This window comes from Mesoplodon densirostris, chromosome 17 (assembly GCF_025265405.1).
Source record: "Mesoplodon densirostris isolate mMesDen1 chromosome 17, mMesDen1 primary haplotype, whole genome shotgun sequence".
NCBI classification, from domain to species: domain Eukaryota; kingdom Metazoa; phylum Chordata; class Mammalia; order Artiodactyla; family Ziphiidae; genus Mesoplodon; species Mesoplodon densirostris.
In genome coordinates, this window is record NC_082677.1 from 11,293,959 (window position 1) to 11,311,244 (window position 17,286).

At 38.6% G+C, this 17,286-nt stretch overlaps 1 protein-coding gene across 1 annotated transcript in view; it reads left to right on the forward strand.

Moving 5' to 3' along the window:
• Nucleotides 1-17,286, forward strand: part of NBEA (neurobeachin) — a 610,373-nt gene that overhangs the window by 349,220 nt on the left and 243,867 nt on the right. Inside the window, exon 38 of the mRNA XM_060080316.1 lies at nucleotides 15,639-15,763. Within this exon, the coding sequence (XP_059936299.1) occupies nucleotides 15,639-15,763 (125 nt within the window). The remainder of the gene's footprint in view (nucleotides 1-15,638; nucleotides 15,764-17,286) is intronic.

Sequence of the window (17,286 nt, forward strand, 5' to 3'; positions counted from 1 at the left end):
GGAAACAAAATTTTAGACAAAAAAGTTTACTTTCCTACCCACTTTCTTTTTCATGCCTTTAAGATGTTTGATTTGGCTGCTAACAAAACTTTTCTCACTATTAAGTATGGCTTGTGCAATCTAACACACACTTTAATAATATTCACTATTTTTTCATCTAAAGCTTCATTATAGTTAATTGGAAACCTAGTTTAATTCACATATGTTCATCAATCACCATCTCCTCTCTGTGAATCCAAAATGTTTCATAGAGTTTCTCAAGAATCATCATTCACAGTAACTACTCCCCACTGATATGCACGGGAACAAATGATATAGACAGACAGCTGTAACGCGTCCCCAGTGGTGTGTTTGGAATCCTGTCTTTCCTTCCAGGTTCAGTAATACAGGGAGAGAGAACAAACTAGCCTGACTTGGAAAGACTGGACTGAAGCCTAGGATTTGGCTTTGTGAACTATGACTTTACAGTGTCAGGATGTGAGTGTACACTTTTCAAAGACAGGAAGAATGCATTTTTCAGGAGCTTCACAATCAATTTGTAATTAAATTATCAGATATAATACACGACCTCAGGTCAGAGAGGATGTAAGTGTGTCAGAGAAAGGAGACTGGAAGAAGTGCTTAGTAATACATAAGAGAGTCAGAACAGTATTAATGGCTTAAGACATATATCAAATGTATATGTGTAGATATATCCTTTAGATGAGAGTGCATGTACATACACACACACACACACTTACAGCATTGAGGTAATATATGTTACTAGGAATTGACTAAATAGCCCACGAGACATGTTAAAAAAGGCTGATGATTTTTCTTATGAAGGAGAACTAAGAGTGCCAATAAATACAGTTTGTTTTGCCAACATACTTTGTAATCATGTTTCATTAGCATACTCACACTTGTTTACTTGTACATTCACTTATGCAGTAAGTTGGTTCCCCGTTTTTATTAAAGAGAGTATCTCATCTGTTTCCTTCTTAACACTTACAAAAAATTATAAGTTTATTTAAATTATGAAATAGACCGAAAGCTGCACAAAGGCACGAATCATGTCAGTTTATTCATCTATGGAAGTCTAGTACTTAGCCTATCCCTGGCTCTTAGGTGTTCAATAAATATTTGTTGACTAAAGGAATGAACATATGCAATATACACAGAGCATTCTGTCTACTTCACAAGTATCATTTTTCATTCAGAATAATTAGTTCTGGTTATAAAGAAGCAGGAATCAGCTGTGCTGGTGCTTTAAGTGTAATATCCTCAAGACATTTTGTTTCCTTGGTTGCTCTCTTTACAGTTAGAGGCAGTGTGGCATGAGCTAGAAAGTCAGCCAGCCTGAGGACAGATACTTCTTCTGCCACCTACTGGTTGCTTAATCTTGGGCACATCACTTAGCCTTCCTGTGTCTCCATTTCTTAATTTGTGAAATGAGTTCACTTAAAGGGAATTTCTGAAGAGTAAATGACTTAATACATGTGCAATGCTTAGAAAAGTACCTGGAATACAATAATCTCTCAGTAAATACTGGTCCTTCTGTAAGTATTATTATTCTAGGAACTTACTCAATTCTGGGGTTATTTACTACAGTGCCATGGGACCTTCAAATCTCAGAAGTTCAATGCAAGAAAAGTTTATTTCTCACTGCTACTACATGTTCCGCGTGGAACCACGGGGAAGCTCTGCCCCTTGAAGTCACTCAGGGATGCAAAATGATGGGGACTCCACATCCATGCTTATTTTCTTCATTCCTACAGCGGAGGGAAGGGAATGTGGCCAATTTTTATTGGCTCTTAAAACTTTACTCTGGAAGTGACTCACCTTTCACATTTTATCAGCTGAGGAAAGTCACATGGGCATGACTTATTTCAAAACAGATGGAGGAGTGTAATCTACAGTGTGTCCAGAGGGGGAGAGGATAACAATTTTGAACTATTAGTCTCTCAGTTAGCATTCGTGTTTTTGGTCGTTCTTGGTAGGATTAGAAGTCATGCACAGAAGTCTTGACCTCAGTGATCACCACCAGTTCTTTAGCCAAGTAGAGATTCGAGTTCTTACTGAATTTTGTGTGTATGTTTAGCAAGATATTCCTTTGTTCCTTTCACTCTTTTCTCTATTCCACTGGGTAGTTTTTGTTATCAAATATCAAGTAACCAATTAGCAGTTCAGTTATGCTTTACCAGGTAAATTCAGTTTTCCCTCCAGCTTATGAAGGTGATTGATTCCTGGAAGGGGAGGAGGGACCCCTTTTGAGAAAACTAAGTGCATTCTCGTAAGTCTAAAATACAACTATCAAACATTTCATGGAGGAAAATTATGACTTCCTGAGCCCTATGTATGCTAAATAACACCAAATTCTAATTAATGAACACCATTACATCAATAGTAACATTAATTATCATAATACAACCTAACTGGGAATCTTCCCTTCATTAGTTACTGGCTCTTTACCTCCTCTTTTCTAGCAGTTATGTGCTGTACTTGTAAAATCACACTCCTGAACAAAACATATATATGATACTCAGTGTTTCTGTAATTCAGTCATGAAAGGCAAAAACATAGCTGTAAGGACCAAAATAAATAAATAGTGGGAAATAGTACATATGATATCACATTCATCTTCCCAGGTGACATCATTAGAGGTATCACATACGAGATTATCACTGCTAAAAACTTGCAAATCCAAGCAGAATTTCAGTGCAGCATGACTGCCTGCACAACCATGGAGATGATGGCACAGTGGCTTCTGTATGTGTCCACCTGAATGCTCTCCAAGTGCAGGAAATCTAAATTAGCCCTCCTTCAAGAAGAGAAGTGCTTGTCAACCTAACTTAGGGAATTAAAAGAACCTCTTAGAGTACTCAAAATATACTGACCAAAATAGGCATATCACAGAGTAAAAATTTTTTATTGTGCTTACAAATGATTAATAACCATCACATCTAGAGTTAAAACTTACTAGAGTAGTCTCTATTATTATCTTTTTTCCTGGAATGCCTCACATATGACAGAAGAATATGGCAAAGTGTATCTTATTATGTTGAAACGTTAAATAGGTGGATTGGTAGAGGAGCGATTTAGTTAAAGGGTCAATAGTATATATTAAATTTCAGTGGGAAAGCAGAGTGAAGAATGTGTGAGTGAGAATAAAAGGAAAGGAATATATCTTATTATACATATTATGCTGTTATATCTTCAGCACCAAGAGCATTGCCTAACACAAGATAGGTACTCAGTAAATATCTTTTTGAATGGAAACATTAAAGGAAGGAGAGAAGGAAATAACTGAGTATCCATTTTAATGAATGATACTGTTTAATGTTATTGAGAGTTGAAAGCACAACTCTCAGTACCTATCGTTATTTTATCTATACTCAGTTCCACTATCTTTAAACTATAAATAGAAAAACAAGCGTGGTTTGAAAGAAACAAAGTTTTTTTTTGTCTTTTTTTAAATTAGTTTCTGCTTTATAACAAAGTGAATCAGTCATACATATACATCTGTTCCCACATCCTTTCCCTCTTGCGTCTCTCTCCCTCCCACCCTCCCTATCCCACCCCTCCAGGCGGTCACAAAGCACCGAGCTGATCTCCCTGTGTTATGCGGCTGCTTCCCACTATCTATCTACCTTACGTTTGGTAGTGTATATATGTCCATGCCTCTCTTTCGCTTTGTCACAGCTTACCCTTCCCCCTCCCCATATCCTCAAGCCCATTCTCAGTAGGTCTGTGTCTTTATTCCTGTTTTACCCGTAGGTTCTTCATGACATTTTTTTTTCTTAAATTCCATATATATGTGTTAGCATACGGTATTTGTCTTTCTCTTTCTGACTTACTTCACTCTGTATGACAGACTCTAGGTCTATCCACCTCATTACAAATAGCTCAGTTTCGTTTCGTTTTATGGCTGAGTAATATTCCATTGTATATATGTGCCACATCTTCTTTATCCATTCATCCGATGATGGACACTTAGGTTGTTTCCATCTCCAGGCTATTGTGAAGAGAGCTGCAATGAACATTTTGGTACATGTCTCTTTTTGAATTAGGGTTTTCTCAGGATATATGCCTAGTAGTGGGATTGCTGGGTCATATGGTAGTTCTATTTGTAGTTTTTTAAGGAACCTCCATACTGTTCTCCATAGCGGCTGTACCAATTCACATTCCCACCAGCAGTGCAAGAGTGTTCCCTTTTCTCCACACCCTCTCCAGCATTTACTGTTTCTAGATTTCTTGATGATGGCCATTCTGACTGGTGTGAGATGATATCTCATTGTAGTTTTGATGTGCATTTCTCTAATGATTAATGATGTTGAGCATTCTTTCATGTGTTTGTTGGCAATCTGTATATCTTCTTTGGAGAAGTGCCTATTTAAGTCTTCTGCCCATTTTTGGATTGGGTTGTTTGTTTTTTTGTTATTGAGCTGCATGAGCTGCTTATAAATTTTGGAGATTAATCCTTTGTCAGTTGCTTCATTTGGAAATATTTTCTCCCATTCTGAGGGTTGTCTTTTGGTCTTGTTTATGGTTTCCTTTGCTGTGCAAAAGCTTTGAAGTTTCATTAGGTCCCATTTGTTTATCTTTGTTTTTATTTCCATTTCTCTAGGAGGTGGGTCCAAAAGGATCTTGCTGTGATTTATGTCATAGAGTGTTCTGCCTATGTTTTCCTCTAAGAGTTTGATAGTGTCTGGCCTTACATTTAGGTCTTTAATCCATTTTGAGCTTATTTTTGTGTATGGTGTTAGGGAGTGTTCTAATCTCATACTTTTACATGTACCTGTCCAGTTTTCCCAGCACCACTTATTGAAGAGGCTGTCCTTTCTCCACTGTACATTCCTACCTCCTTTATCAAAGATAAGGTGACCATATGTGCGTGGGTTTATCTCTGGGCTTTCTATCCTGTTCCATTGATCTATCTTTCTGTTTTTGTGCCAGTACCATACTGTCTTGATTACTGTAGCTTTGTAGTATAGTCTGAAGTCAGGGAGCCTGATTCCTCCAGCTCCGTTTTTCGTTCTCAAGATTGCTTTGGCTATTCGGGGTCTTTTGTGTTTCCAAACAAATTTTGAAATTTTTTGTTCTAGTTCTGTGAAAAATGCCAGTGGTAGTTTGATAGGGATTGCATTGAATCTGTGGATTGCTTTGGATAGTAGAGTCATTTTCACAATATTGATTCTTCCAATCCAGGAGCATGATATATCTCTCCATCTATTTGTATCATCTTTAATTTCTTTCATCAGTGTCTTATAATTTTCTGCATACAGGTCTTTTGTCTCCTTAGGTAGGTTTATTCCTAGGCATTTTGTTCTTTTTGTTGCAATGGTAAATGGGAGTGTTTTCTTGATTTCACTTTCAGATTTTTCATCATTAGTGTACAGGAATGCCAGAGATTTCTGTGCATTAATTTTGTATCCTGCTACTTTACCAAATTCATTGATTAGCTCTAGTAGTTTTCTGGTAGCATCTTTAGGATTCTCTATGTATAGTATCATGTCATCTGCAAACAGTGACAGCTTTACTTCTTCTTTTCCAATTTGGATTCCTTTTATTTCCTTTTCTTCTCTGATTGCTGTGGCTAAAACTTCCAAAACTAAGTTGAGTAAGAGTGGTGAGAGTGGGCAGCCTTGTCTTGTTCCTGATCTTAGTGGAAATGGTTTCAGTTTTTCACCATTGAGGACGATGTTGGCTGGGGGTTTGTCATATGTGGCCTTTATTATGTTGAGGAAAGTTCCCTCTATGCCTACTTTCTGCAGGGTTTTTATCATAAATGGGTGTTGAATTTTGTCAAAAGCTTTCTCTGCATCTATTGAGATGATCATATGGTTTTTCTCCTTCAATTTGTTAATATGGTGTATCACATTGATTGATTTGAGTATTTTGAAGAATCCTTGCATTCCTGGAATAAACCCCACTTGATCATGGTGTATGATCCTTTTAATGTGCTGTTGGATTCTGTTTGCTAGTATTTTGTTGAGGATTTTTGCATCTATGTTCATCAGTGATATTGGCCTGTAGTTTTCTTTCTTTGTGACATCCTTGCCTGGTTTTGGTATCAAGGTGATGGTGGCCTCGTAGAATCAGTTTGGGAGTGTTCCTTCCTCTGAAATTGTTTGGAATAGTTTGAGAAGGATGGGTGTTAGCTCTTCTCTAAATGTTTGATAGAATTCGCCTGTGAAGCCATCTGGTCCTGGGCTTTTGTTTGTTGGAAGATTTTTAATCACAGTCTCAATTTCAGTGCTTGTGATTGGTCTGATCCTATTTTCTATTTCTTCCTGACTCAGTCTTGGCACGTTGTGCATTTCTAAGAATTTGTCCATTTCTTCCAGGTTGTCCATTTTATTGGCATAGAGTTTCTTGTAGTAATCTCTCATGATCTTTTTTATTTCTGCAGTGTCAGTTGTTACTTCTTTTTCATTTCTAATTCTATTGATTTGAGTCTTCTCCCTTTTTTTCTTGATGAGTCTGGCTAATGGTTTATCAATTTTGTTTATCTTCTCAAAGAACCAGCTTTTAGTTTTATTGATCTTTGCTATCGTTTCCTTCTTTTTCATTTATTTCTGATCTGATCTTTATGATTTCTTTCCTTCTGTTAACTTTGGGGTTTTTTGTTCTTCTTTCTCTAATTGCTTTAGGTGCAGGGTCAGGTTGTTTACTCGAGATGTTTCCTGTTTCTTAAGGTGGGATTGTATTGCTATAAACTTCCCCCTTAGAACTGCTTTTGCTGTGTCCCATAGGTTTTGGATCGTCGTGTCTCCATTGTCATTTGTTTCTAGGTATTTTTTAATTTCCGCTTAGATTTCTTCACTGATCACTTCGTTATTGAGTAGTGTATTGTTTAGCCTCCATGTGTTCGTATTTTTTACAGATCTTTTCCTGTAATTGATGTCTAGTCTCATAGCATTGTGGTCGGAAAAGATACTTGATACAATTTCAATTTTCTTAAATTTACCAAGGCTTGATTTGTGACCCAAGATATGACCTATCCTGGAGAATGTTCCATGAACACTTGAGAAAAACGTGTATTCTCTTCTTTTTGGATGGAATGTCCTATAAATATCAATTAAGTCCATCTTGTTTAATGTATCATTTAAAGCTTGTGTTTCCTTATTTATTTTCATTTTGGATGATCTGTCTATTGGTGAAAGTGGGGTGTTAAAGTCCCCTACTATGAGTGTGTTACTGTCGATTTCCCCTTTTATGGCTGTTAGTATTTGCCTTATGTATTGAGGTGCTCCTATGTTGGGTGCATAAATATTTACAATTGTTATATCTTCTTCTTGGATCGATCCCTTGATCATTATGTAGTGTCCTTCTTTGTCTCTTGTAATAGTCTTTATTTTAAAGTCTATTTTGTCTGATATAAGAATTGCTACTCCAGCTTTCTTTTGATTTCCATTTGCATGGAATATCTTTTTCCATCCCCTTACTTTCAATCTGTATGTGTCTCTAGGTCTGAAATGGGTCTCTTGTAGACAGCATATATATGGGTCTTGTTTTTATATCCATTCAGCCAATCTGTGTCTTTTGGTGGGAGCATGTAGTCCATTTACATTTAAGGTAATTATTGATATGTATGTTCCTATTCCCATTTCCTTAATTGTTTTGGGTTCGTTATTGTAGGTCTTTTCCTTCTGTTGTGTTTCTTGCCTAGAGAAGTTCCTTTAGCATTTGTTGTAAAGCTGGTTTGGTGGTGTTGAACTCTCTCAGCTTTTGCTTGTCTGTAAAGGTTTTAATTTCTCCATCAAATCTGAATGAGATCCTTGCTGGGTAGAGTAATCTTGGTTGCAGGTTTCTCTCCTTCATCACTTTAATTATGTCCTGCCACTCCCTTCTGGCTTGTAGAGTTTCTGCTGAGAGATCAGCTGTTAACCTGATGGGGATTCCCTTGTGTGTTATTTGTTGTTTTTCCCTTGCTGCTTTTAATATGATTTCTTTGTGTTTAATTTTTGACAGTTTGATTAATATGTGTCTTGGCGTATTTCTCCTTGGATTTATTCTTTATGGGACTCTCTGTTCCTCCTGGACTTGGTTAACTATTTCCTTTCCCATATTAGGGAAATTTTCAACTATAATCTCTTCAAATATTTTCTCAGTCCCTTTCTTTTTCTCTTCTTCTTCTGGAACCCCTATAATTCGAATGTTGGTGCGTTTAATGTTGTCCCAGAGGTCTCTGAGACTGTCCTGTGTTCTTTTCATTCTTTTTTCTTTATTTTGCTCTGCATCAGTTATTCCACTATTTTATCTTCCACGTCACTTATCCGTTCTTCTGCCTCAGTTATTCTGCTATTGATCCCATCTAGAGTATTTTTCATTTCATTTATTGTGTTTTTAATCAATGCTTGATTCATCTTTAGTTCTTCTAGGTCCTTGTTAACTGTTTCTTGCATTTTGTCTATTCTATTTCCAAGATTATGGATCTTGGAAATAGAATCTTGGATCATCTTTACTATCATTATTCTGAATTCTTTTTCAGATAGACTGCCTATTACCTCTTCATTTCTTAGGTCTGGTGGGTTTTTATCTTGCTCCTTCACCTGCTGTGTGTTTTTCTGTCTTCTCATTTTGCTTATGTTACTGTGTTTGGGGTCTCCTTTTTGCAGGCTGCAGATACATAGTTCCCGTTGTTTTTGGTGTCTGTCCCCAGTGGCTAAGGTTGTTTCAGTAGGTTGTGTAGGCTTCCTGGTGGGGGGGACTAGTGCCTGTGTTCTGGTGGTTGAGGCTCGATCTTGTCTTTCTGGTGGACAGGTGCACGTCTGGTGGTGTGTTTTGGGGTGCCTGTGGCCTTATTATGTTTTTAGGCAGCCTCTCTGCTAATGGGTGGGGTTGTGTTCCTGTCTTGCTAGTTGCTTGGCATAGGGTGACCAGCACTGTAGCTTGCTGGTCATTGACTGAAGCTGGGTGCTGGTGTTGAGATGGAGATCTCTGGGAGATTTTCGCCGCTTGATATTATGTGGAGCTGGGAGGTCTCTTGTGGACCCGTGTCGTGAAGTTGGCTCTCCCACTTCAGAGGCACAGCACTGACTCCTGGCTGCAGCACCAAGAGCCTTTCATCTACCCGGCTCAGAATAAAAGGGAGAAAAAGTAGAAAGAAAGAATTAGTAGAAGAAAGAAAGAGAGAGAGAAAGAACGGAAGAAGGAAAGAAAGGAAAGAAGGAAGAAAGAAAGAAAGAAAGGAGGGAGGGAGGGAGGAAGGAAAGAAAAAGAAAGAGTGAAAGGAAGAAGGGAGGGAGGGAGGAAGGAAAGAAAGAAAGAAAGACAGGAGGGAGGGAGGGAGGGACGAAAGAGAGAGAAAGAAAGAAAGGGGCGGAGGGAGGGAGGAAGGGAAGGTAGAAAAAAAGAAAGAGAAGATAAAGTAAAATAGAATAAAGTATAAAATTTAGTAGCGTTATTAAAAATAAAAAAGTAATTATTGAGAAAAAAAAAACGGACGGATAGAACCCTGGGACCTATGGTGGAAGCAAAGCTATACAGAGAAAATCTCACACAGAAGCATACACATACACATTCACAAAAAGAGAACAGGGGGAAAAAAATCGAAAATCTTGCTCTCAAAGTCCACCTCCTCAATTTGGGATAATTCGTTGTAAAAAGAGGAAAAGGGGAAGAAGTCTGAAATCTTGCTCTCAAAGTCCACCTCCTTAATTTGGGATAATTCGTTGTAAAAAGAGGAAAAGGGGAAAAAATCTTAAATCTTGTCCTCAAAGTCCACCTCCTCAATTTGGGATGATTCGCTGTCCATTCATGCACTCCACAGACGCAGGGCACATCAAGTGGACCGTGGAGCTTTAATCCGCTGCCTCCGAGGCTGCACAGAGCGATTTCCCTGTCTCTTCTCTGCTCTCACAGCTCCCGGGTCTCAGCCTTGGACCTGGCCCCGCCTGTGCGCGTATGTCGCCGGAGGGCGTCCGTTCTTCGCTCAGACAGGAGGGGTTTAAAGGAGCCGCTAATTCGGGGGCTCTGGCTCACTCAGGCCTAGGGGAGGGAGGGGCATGCAGTGCAGGGCGGGCCTGCGGCAGCAGAGGTGGGCGTGACGTTGCACCAGCCCGAGGCGCTCCGTGCGCTTTCCCGGGGAATCCATCCCTGGGTCCCGGGACCCCGGCAGGGGCGGGCTGCACAGGCTCCCCGGAAGTGGGGGTGGACAGTGACCTGTGCTCGCACACAGGCCTTGTGGCAGCGGCAGCAGCAGCCCCAGCGTCCCACGCCCGTCTCCGGGGTCCGCGCCTTCAACCGCGGCTCGCGCCCGTCTCTGGAACTTCTTTAAGCAGCGCTCTTAATGCCCTCTCCTCGTACACCAGGATACAAAAGGGAAGAAAAAGTCTTTTGCCTCTTTGGCAGCTCCAGACTTTTTCCCCGGACTCCCTCCGGGCTAGCCGCGGCGCACCAACCCCTTCAGGCTCTCTTCCTGCCGCCAGCCCCAGTCCTCTCCCTGCGCTCTGACCGAAACCCGATACCCAAGCCTCAGCTCCCAGCCCCCGCCCGCCCTGGCGGGTGAGCAGACAAGACTCTCTGACTGGTGAGTGCTGGTCGGCACCGATCCTCTGTGCGGGAATCTCTCCGCTTTGCCCTCCGCACCCCTGTGGCTGTGCTCTCCTCGGCTACTCCAAAGCTTTCCCCCTCCGCCACCCACAGTCTCCGCCCGCGAAGGGGCTTCTAGTGTGTGGAAACCTTTCCTCCTTCACGACTCCCTCCCACTGGTGCAGGTCCCATCCCTATCCTTTTGTCTCTGTTTATTCTTTTTTCTTTTGCCCTACCCAGGTATGTGGGGATTTTCTTGCCTTTTGGGGGGGTCTGAGGTCTTCTGTCAGCGTTCAGTAGGTGTTCTGTAGGAGTTGCTCCACGTGTAGATGAATTTCTGATGTATCTGTGGGGAGGAAGGTGATCTCCGCGTCTTACTCTTCCGCCATCTTCCTCCGGACCGAAACAAAGTTTTTTTTTAAGAGTTTATGTCTGTTCAAATATTGAAAACCCCAAATATTATCAAAGACTGGACTCTCAGTAATATTAGGTTAATTTCCACATAGAAAATGGGGGAAATACTAGAAGAACAAATCAGAGAACAAATATCTAAATTTTCCCAATCCTTGCTTCCCTCAAAAAAAAAAAAAAAAAAAAAAGAGAGAGGATAATGGATTTTAGATTTTAGAAACTACAGATGAAAATTTTTCATTGTTGTGGTCTATTCAGATCCTCTGCCCACTTTTTTTTTTTTTTTTTTTTTCTTTTTGCGGTATGTGGGCCTCTCACTGTTGTGGCCTCTCCCGTTGCGGAGCACAGGCTCCGGATGCGCAGGCCCAGCGGCCATGGCTCACGGGCCCAGCCGCTCCGCGGCATATGGGATCCTCCCAGACCGGGGCACGAACCCGTATCCCCTGCATCGGCAGGCGGACTCTTAACCACTGCGCCACCAGGGAGGCCCTCTCTGCCCACTTTTTAATCAGGTTGTTTGGTGTTTTTGTTGTTGTTTTTGAGTTTTATGAGTTCTTTATACATGTTGGATATTATATTGTTTATCAGATATATTGTTTGCTAATATTTTTTTCTCATTTGGTAGGTTGTCTTTTCATTTTACTGTTTTTTTTCTCTGCAGAAGCTTTTTAGTTTGATATAGTCCCACTTGTTTATTTTATTTTTGTTGCCTTTGCTTTTGGTGTCAAATCCAAAAAAAATCATTGCCAAGACAGATGTCAAGGAGCTACTGCCTGTGTTTCCTTCTAAGAGTTTTGTGGTTTCAGGTCTTATGTTTTAAAGTCTTTGACCCATTTTTAGTTGAGTTTTATGTATGGTGTAAGACTGATCTAGTTTTATCCTTTTTCATGTGACTGTTCAGTTTCCCCGACACCATTTTTTGAAGAGACTCTCCTTTCCCCATTGTATATTCTTGGCTCCTTTGCCGTAAATATCATAAATACGTGGGTTTATTTCTGGGCTCTCTATTCTGTTTCATTAAGTTGTGTGTCTGTTTTTATGTCAATATCATACTGTCTTGATTACTATAGCCTTGTAATATAGTTTGAAATCAGGGAGCGTGATGCCACAGCTTTGCTCTTCTCTCCCCAAATTGCTTTGTCTATTTGGGCCTTTTGTGGTTCCATACAAAGTTTAGGATTCTTCGTTCTATTCCTGTGAAAAATGCCATTGGAGTTTTGATGGAGATTGTATTGAATCTGTAGATTGCTTTGGGTAGCATGTACATTTTAACAATATCAATTCTTTCAATCCATGAGCAAGGACTATATTTCCACTTTTTTATATCTTCAATTTCTTTCTTCAGTGTCTTAGTTTTCATTATACAGGCCTTTTGCCTCTTTACTCCTAGGTATTCTTTTTGATACAGTTGTAAATGTATCAGATTTCTCTTTCTGATAGTTAATTATCTATAGTGACTTTTGGCACATGTCTTTGTATAGCTTTTGTAGTGGTTGCTCTAATTATTACATCATATCTACATACCTCATCACAGTCTACTGGTGGTGTCATTTTACCATTCCAAGTGAAGTATAGAAACTTTACCTCCCTTTACATTCCTTTACCCTCCCTCATTTATATTTATCTTGACTATTACCTCTACCCACAATTAGAACCACATCAGACAGTGTTATAATTTTTGCTTCAACAGCAAAACATAATTAACAAAACTCAAGAGGAAAAGGAAATCCTATTATATTTACTTATACTTTGCTTATGTCCTTTCTTCCTTCCTGATGTTCCAGTGTTCCTTCTTTTATTGCTTCCCTTATGTTTACATGATTGCTATTAGCCATTTTTTTAGACTAGCTCTGAGGCTGACAAATCTTTTTCATCATCTGAAAATATTTTCATTTCTCCTTTATTCCTAAAGGATATTTTAATTCATTATAGGATTCTAGGTTTTAGCACATAACAAAACTTTTACACTTCCTCTGGCCACCATAGCTTTGAATGTGAAATATGCTGTCATGGTTCATGGTATGACAAGTAATTTGAGATCGAAACCTGGATTTTTAAAAAATTTTCTGAGATATTTTTATCTCATTCAAATCTTCTATTTTAGTTGACTTTCTTTAGTTGACATTACTCCACCAGGACAAGTGGGGCACACTGCCTCTTCACTGCCAGGTGGAGACAGAAATCTAGGTTCCCTGCTTCCCTTCCGCTGACATCCAGGGAGTGGGGTAGCTCCTCATGATGGCTTGGCAGGGGTGGGAGTTCCAGCTCCCCACGTGGTATCCACTGATGGGGGTGGCCTCATTGCTGCTGGTTAGTAGGAAAAGTCCTGACTCTCTACTATGTCTCCTCCCGACCCACCCCAGTGGGAAGAGAGAAGGATGCCTCATTACTGACCACAGGGCATGGGACTCCAGGCTCTCCATGTGGTCTCAAGTGACTCCTTGAGGGTGAGGTACCTTGTCATCAGCCAGCAGGGATGAAAGTCCTGGATCCCTGTATGACCTTCTCTGATGCCACCCCAGTTTGGATGTTAGGGCGCCTCATTACACCATCATGAGGCTTCAGATCTAGGCTACCCACTCATCCTCTGCTAGTGTGTGTGGGGGGAATGAGAGGCATAGTTTTTCTGTGGTGTTTGGCTGGAGCAAATAATTGTCTAAAAGTTTTCTGTCTTCCTAGGATGCCCTTTTCCTGGACTTTTGGCTAGAGAAACATGCTTTTGTTGGGGCTTTTATTTTTGTCTGTACCCGTTGGCCTATCTGGGTTGCTAGCTTCTTTGCCTCCAAATCTAGGGTATATGAGACAAAAAGATAACCCAGGGAACTCACCACTTTGTTGTTCCTTGGGCCCTGTGGTCCTTAGCCAGTCTGCCTTCTGCTCCCCACATTTCAGAGTTTTGTTACGTTTGTTTTATATGTAACATATAAATTTTTTTTTAGTTGTTCTTAATGGGAGGAATAAAGGAAAGTATGTCTGTGGTCAGGAATTTGAGAAAACATTAGATCTCAGGTCTCTCCTAGTGAATTCAGTTACTTAATTTTAACATACTTTTGAGGAAAATCATTATAGCATTTTCTTCTTTAAACTACTAGGATTAATCGGTATTTGTAGGGATAGAAATTTTCCTATTTTAAATTAATGACAGAGGTACACTACTCATAATAATTAATCACCAGGTAATCGTTATTTTGACAGAAAACTAAAATTATAATGTTTAGAAAAACAAGTATATTAAATTATACTTTAAGTGATTATAATTTTAATGTTCTTTTTATATATCCCTTATATTGATATATTCTTTTACAATTAAGTTATAGAAACAAAATTAAATAGCCACAAAATCTAAAATTTTTTCAAAAGTAAATTATTGTTCTCAATGACTATACTTCTCTGTAGATTTTCAAAGTAAAAAAAATTGTTTTAATTAATTCATTGAATATTTATTAAAAACATAGTATGTGCCAGACGTTGTGCTGGAGAGATAATGATGAGCAAAATATATAGTTTCCATCTTAATCAAACACAGTGTTCTCCTATGGTAAAATATCAAAATAAAAACTGAAATCAAATCTTCTATGAAAGCATTTTATATGTTTTTATGAATAGTGCTGCTCAAGAAAATTAGAATTTTATCTTTTGAGTATATTATTCCAGATGCTATACGGAAAAAAACAGACTTCTCAAGCAGTACCATTTATCACCAGTGTTTATTAAAATTAAATTGAAAGCAAAAATGATACCATGAAATGTTCCATTGATATACCATGAACATATTTCAGTAGTTTCTGAAATACCTTGTAGATTTTTAATATTGTTTAAAGCATAACATAGTTTAGACAGTGTTACCAACGATGGCCATGGCTGTTAATGGTTTATATTAACTGAAAGCAGTAAAATCATCCAAGGACTCTGTTAGTGTTAGAATAATAATTTACCAAGACAGTTACCACATACTGGCATTTTTTTGCAGCTCTAATTCAGTATTATTAATAATGGATAAAATTGCACTTTTCTGATGTTGCTGTGGGCAGTAGGGAATTATTTCAATGAATATTTCAGCACATTATTTTAATCATTCTTCCACCAAATCCAAGTGGGCAATATTTTATAGTTCTTAATTCAGTGTACTAAGAAACCATGGTCATTAAATTGCGAACTATTTGTAGTAAGGTCTATCCTGTGATTTACAAGCCTTGTTAAAAACAGTGTAAAAGAATGCAAACTGTGCCATTAATACTTGTAATTTGATGCTGCATTTGTTACTAAACTCCCAGTGATGAATGTTTTCAGTAGAAGGAAGAACATTGTAAAGAAAGCAGAGCTGAATGTTATAATGCCTAAAATATGAGAATGTTACTATTTTAAGTTTTGTTCAGTTGTAGAGGAAACATATGTATATAAACACAGTTGTAAAACATAAATATCTCAAAAGTTATCTTAATTTTCCAATGAGACCACAGAAATAAAGATTTAATTGTATTTGTTATTAATTTAAAAGAGTTAAATTTATCATACTTTATAATATGTAATGCCATTCATGTTCCTGATGAATTGAATAGAGAAAATATTTAATCCTTATAAAAAGAAAATGTTCAAAGCTTTTAAAATTTATTGGGTAAGCAGTCTATGAATTTATATAACTTGAAAAAATGTATTTCCAGTTATACATCATTATTAATAGTTATTATTATTTTTTATTTTCCCATTCTTAGCCAATTGCACGATTTCTGGCGTTTGGATTACTGGGAAGATGATCTTCGTCGAAGGAGACGGTTTGTCCGTAACGCATTTGGATCCACTCATGCTGAAGCATTGCTCAAAGCTGCAATAGAGTATGGTGAGTACCAGTGCCTCTTACACAAAAATACTCCTGGATGTGAGGTGACTCTTTGTGGTTGATAATTCTTTTTCTTTCACTAGCATTTAAAATTCTCCATGTCATAAGCCAAAAATGTTATGTTCTACTTTATCCTTCAGCATCATTTAAGTTACGCTTAATCAACCCAATATTTCTCCCACTTGATGTATGTTAGACTCTTCAGCTTCTTTGTAATAGATTAGAAACCTCTACATAGTTGGTTATTACCCAGCATCCTTCTCATAGAGCCTAAAACAAGATTAAAATCATTTTCCTTTTCAGCGTCTTTCAAACTTTGATCTTTCAAACTTTTTCACCCAAAGTGGAAAAAAAAATGTACTACTGTAAGTGTGTATTCAGATTTATATATTTTTATGTATAATTTGTGTCTGTATGTGTGTATATATACATATGTATACTGTGTGAATATAAATATATACATGAAATACATAGACAAATATGTGTACTGTTATGTATATACATATACACATGCACATACTTGTGTATTTAACTGAAACAAATGTCTTATTGATAATCTCATTACATGGCATTCTCTATTTTAACCCTATTCTATTCTGTTATTTTCAGTTTAATAAATAAATCATGCCTCAGAATGCCCATTAGGTTCCCAGCCCTCCAATGGATTGCAAATAAAGTTTGAAAAAGACCATCCAACATTAAAGATATCCACTATCACACTACAGTAGAACTGCACCCTAAGTTGTCCTTTATAAAATGTACAATAAATAGTAAATATCAAAATATTTTTTGTAATTAAATAAAAACACTGCTACTTTAGATTGCTGTCCACCAAGAAGTATGCATAGGGCTATTCTCTCTGTTCACCTACTTTTTAAAAATTAATTTATTTATTTTTGGCTGCATTGGGTCTTTGTTGCTGTGCCCAGGCTTCCTCTAGTGGCGGTGAGCGGGGGCTAGTCTTCTCATTGCAGTGGGCTTCTCATTGCGGTGGCTTCTCTTGCTACAGAGCACGGGCTTTAGGTGTCCGGGCTTCAGGAGTTGTGGCTTGCGGGCTCTAGAGCACAGGCTCAGTAGTTGTGGCGCACGGGCTTAGTTGCTCCACGGCATGTGGGATCTTCCTGGACCAGGGCTTGAACCCATGTGCCCTGAATTGGCAGGCAGATTCTTTTTTTTGTTTTGTTTACATCTTTATTGGAGTATAATTGCTTTACAATGGTGTGTTAGTTTCTGCTTTATAACAAAGTGAATCAGTTATACATATACATATGTTCCCATATCTCTTCCCTCTTGCGTCTCCCTCCCTCCCACCCACCCTATCCCGCCCCTCTAGGTGGTCACAAACCACCTAGCTGATCTCCCTGTGCTATGCGGCTGCTTCCCACTAGCTATCTATTTTATGTTTGGTAGTGTATATGTCCATGCCACTCTCTCATTTTGTCACAGCTTACCCTTCCCCCTCCCCATATCCTCAAGTCCATTCTCTAGTAGGTCTACGTCTTTATTCCTGTCTTACCCCTAGG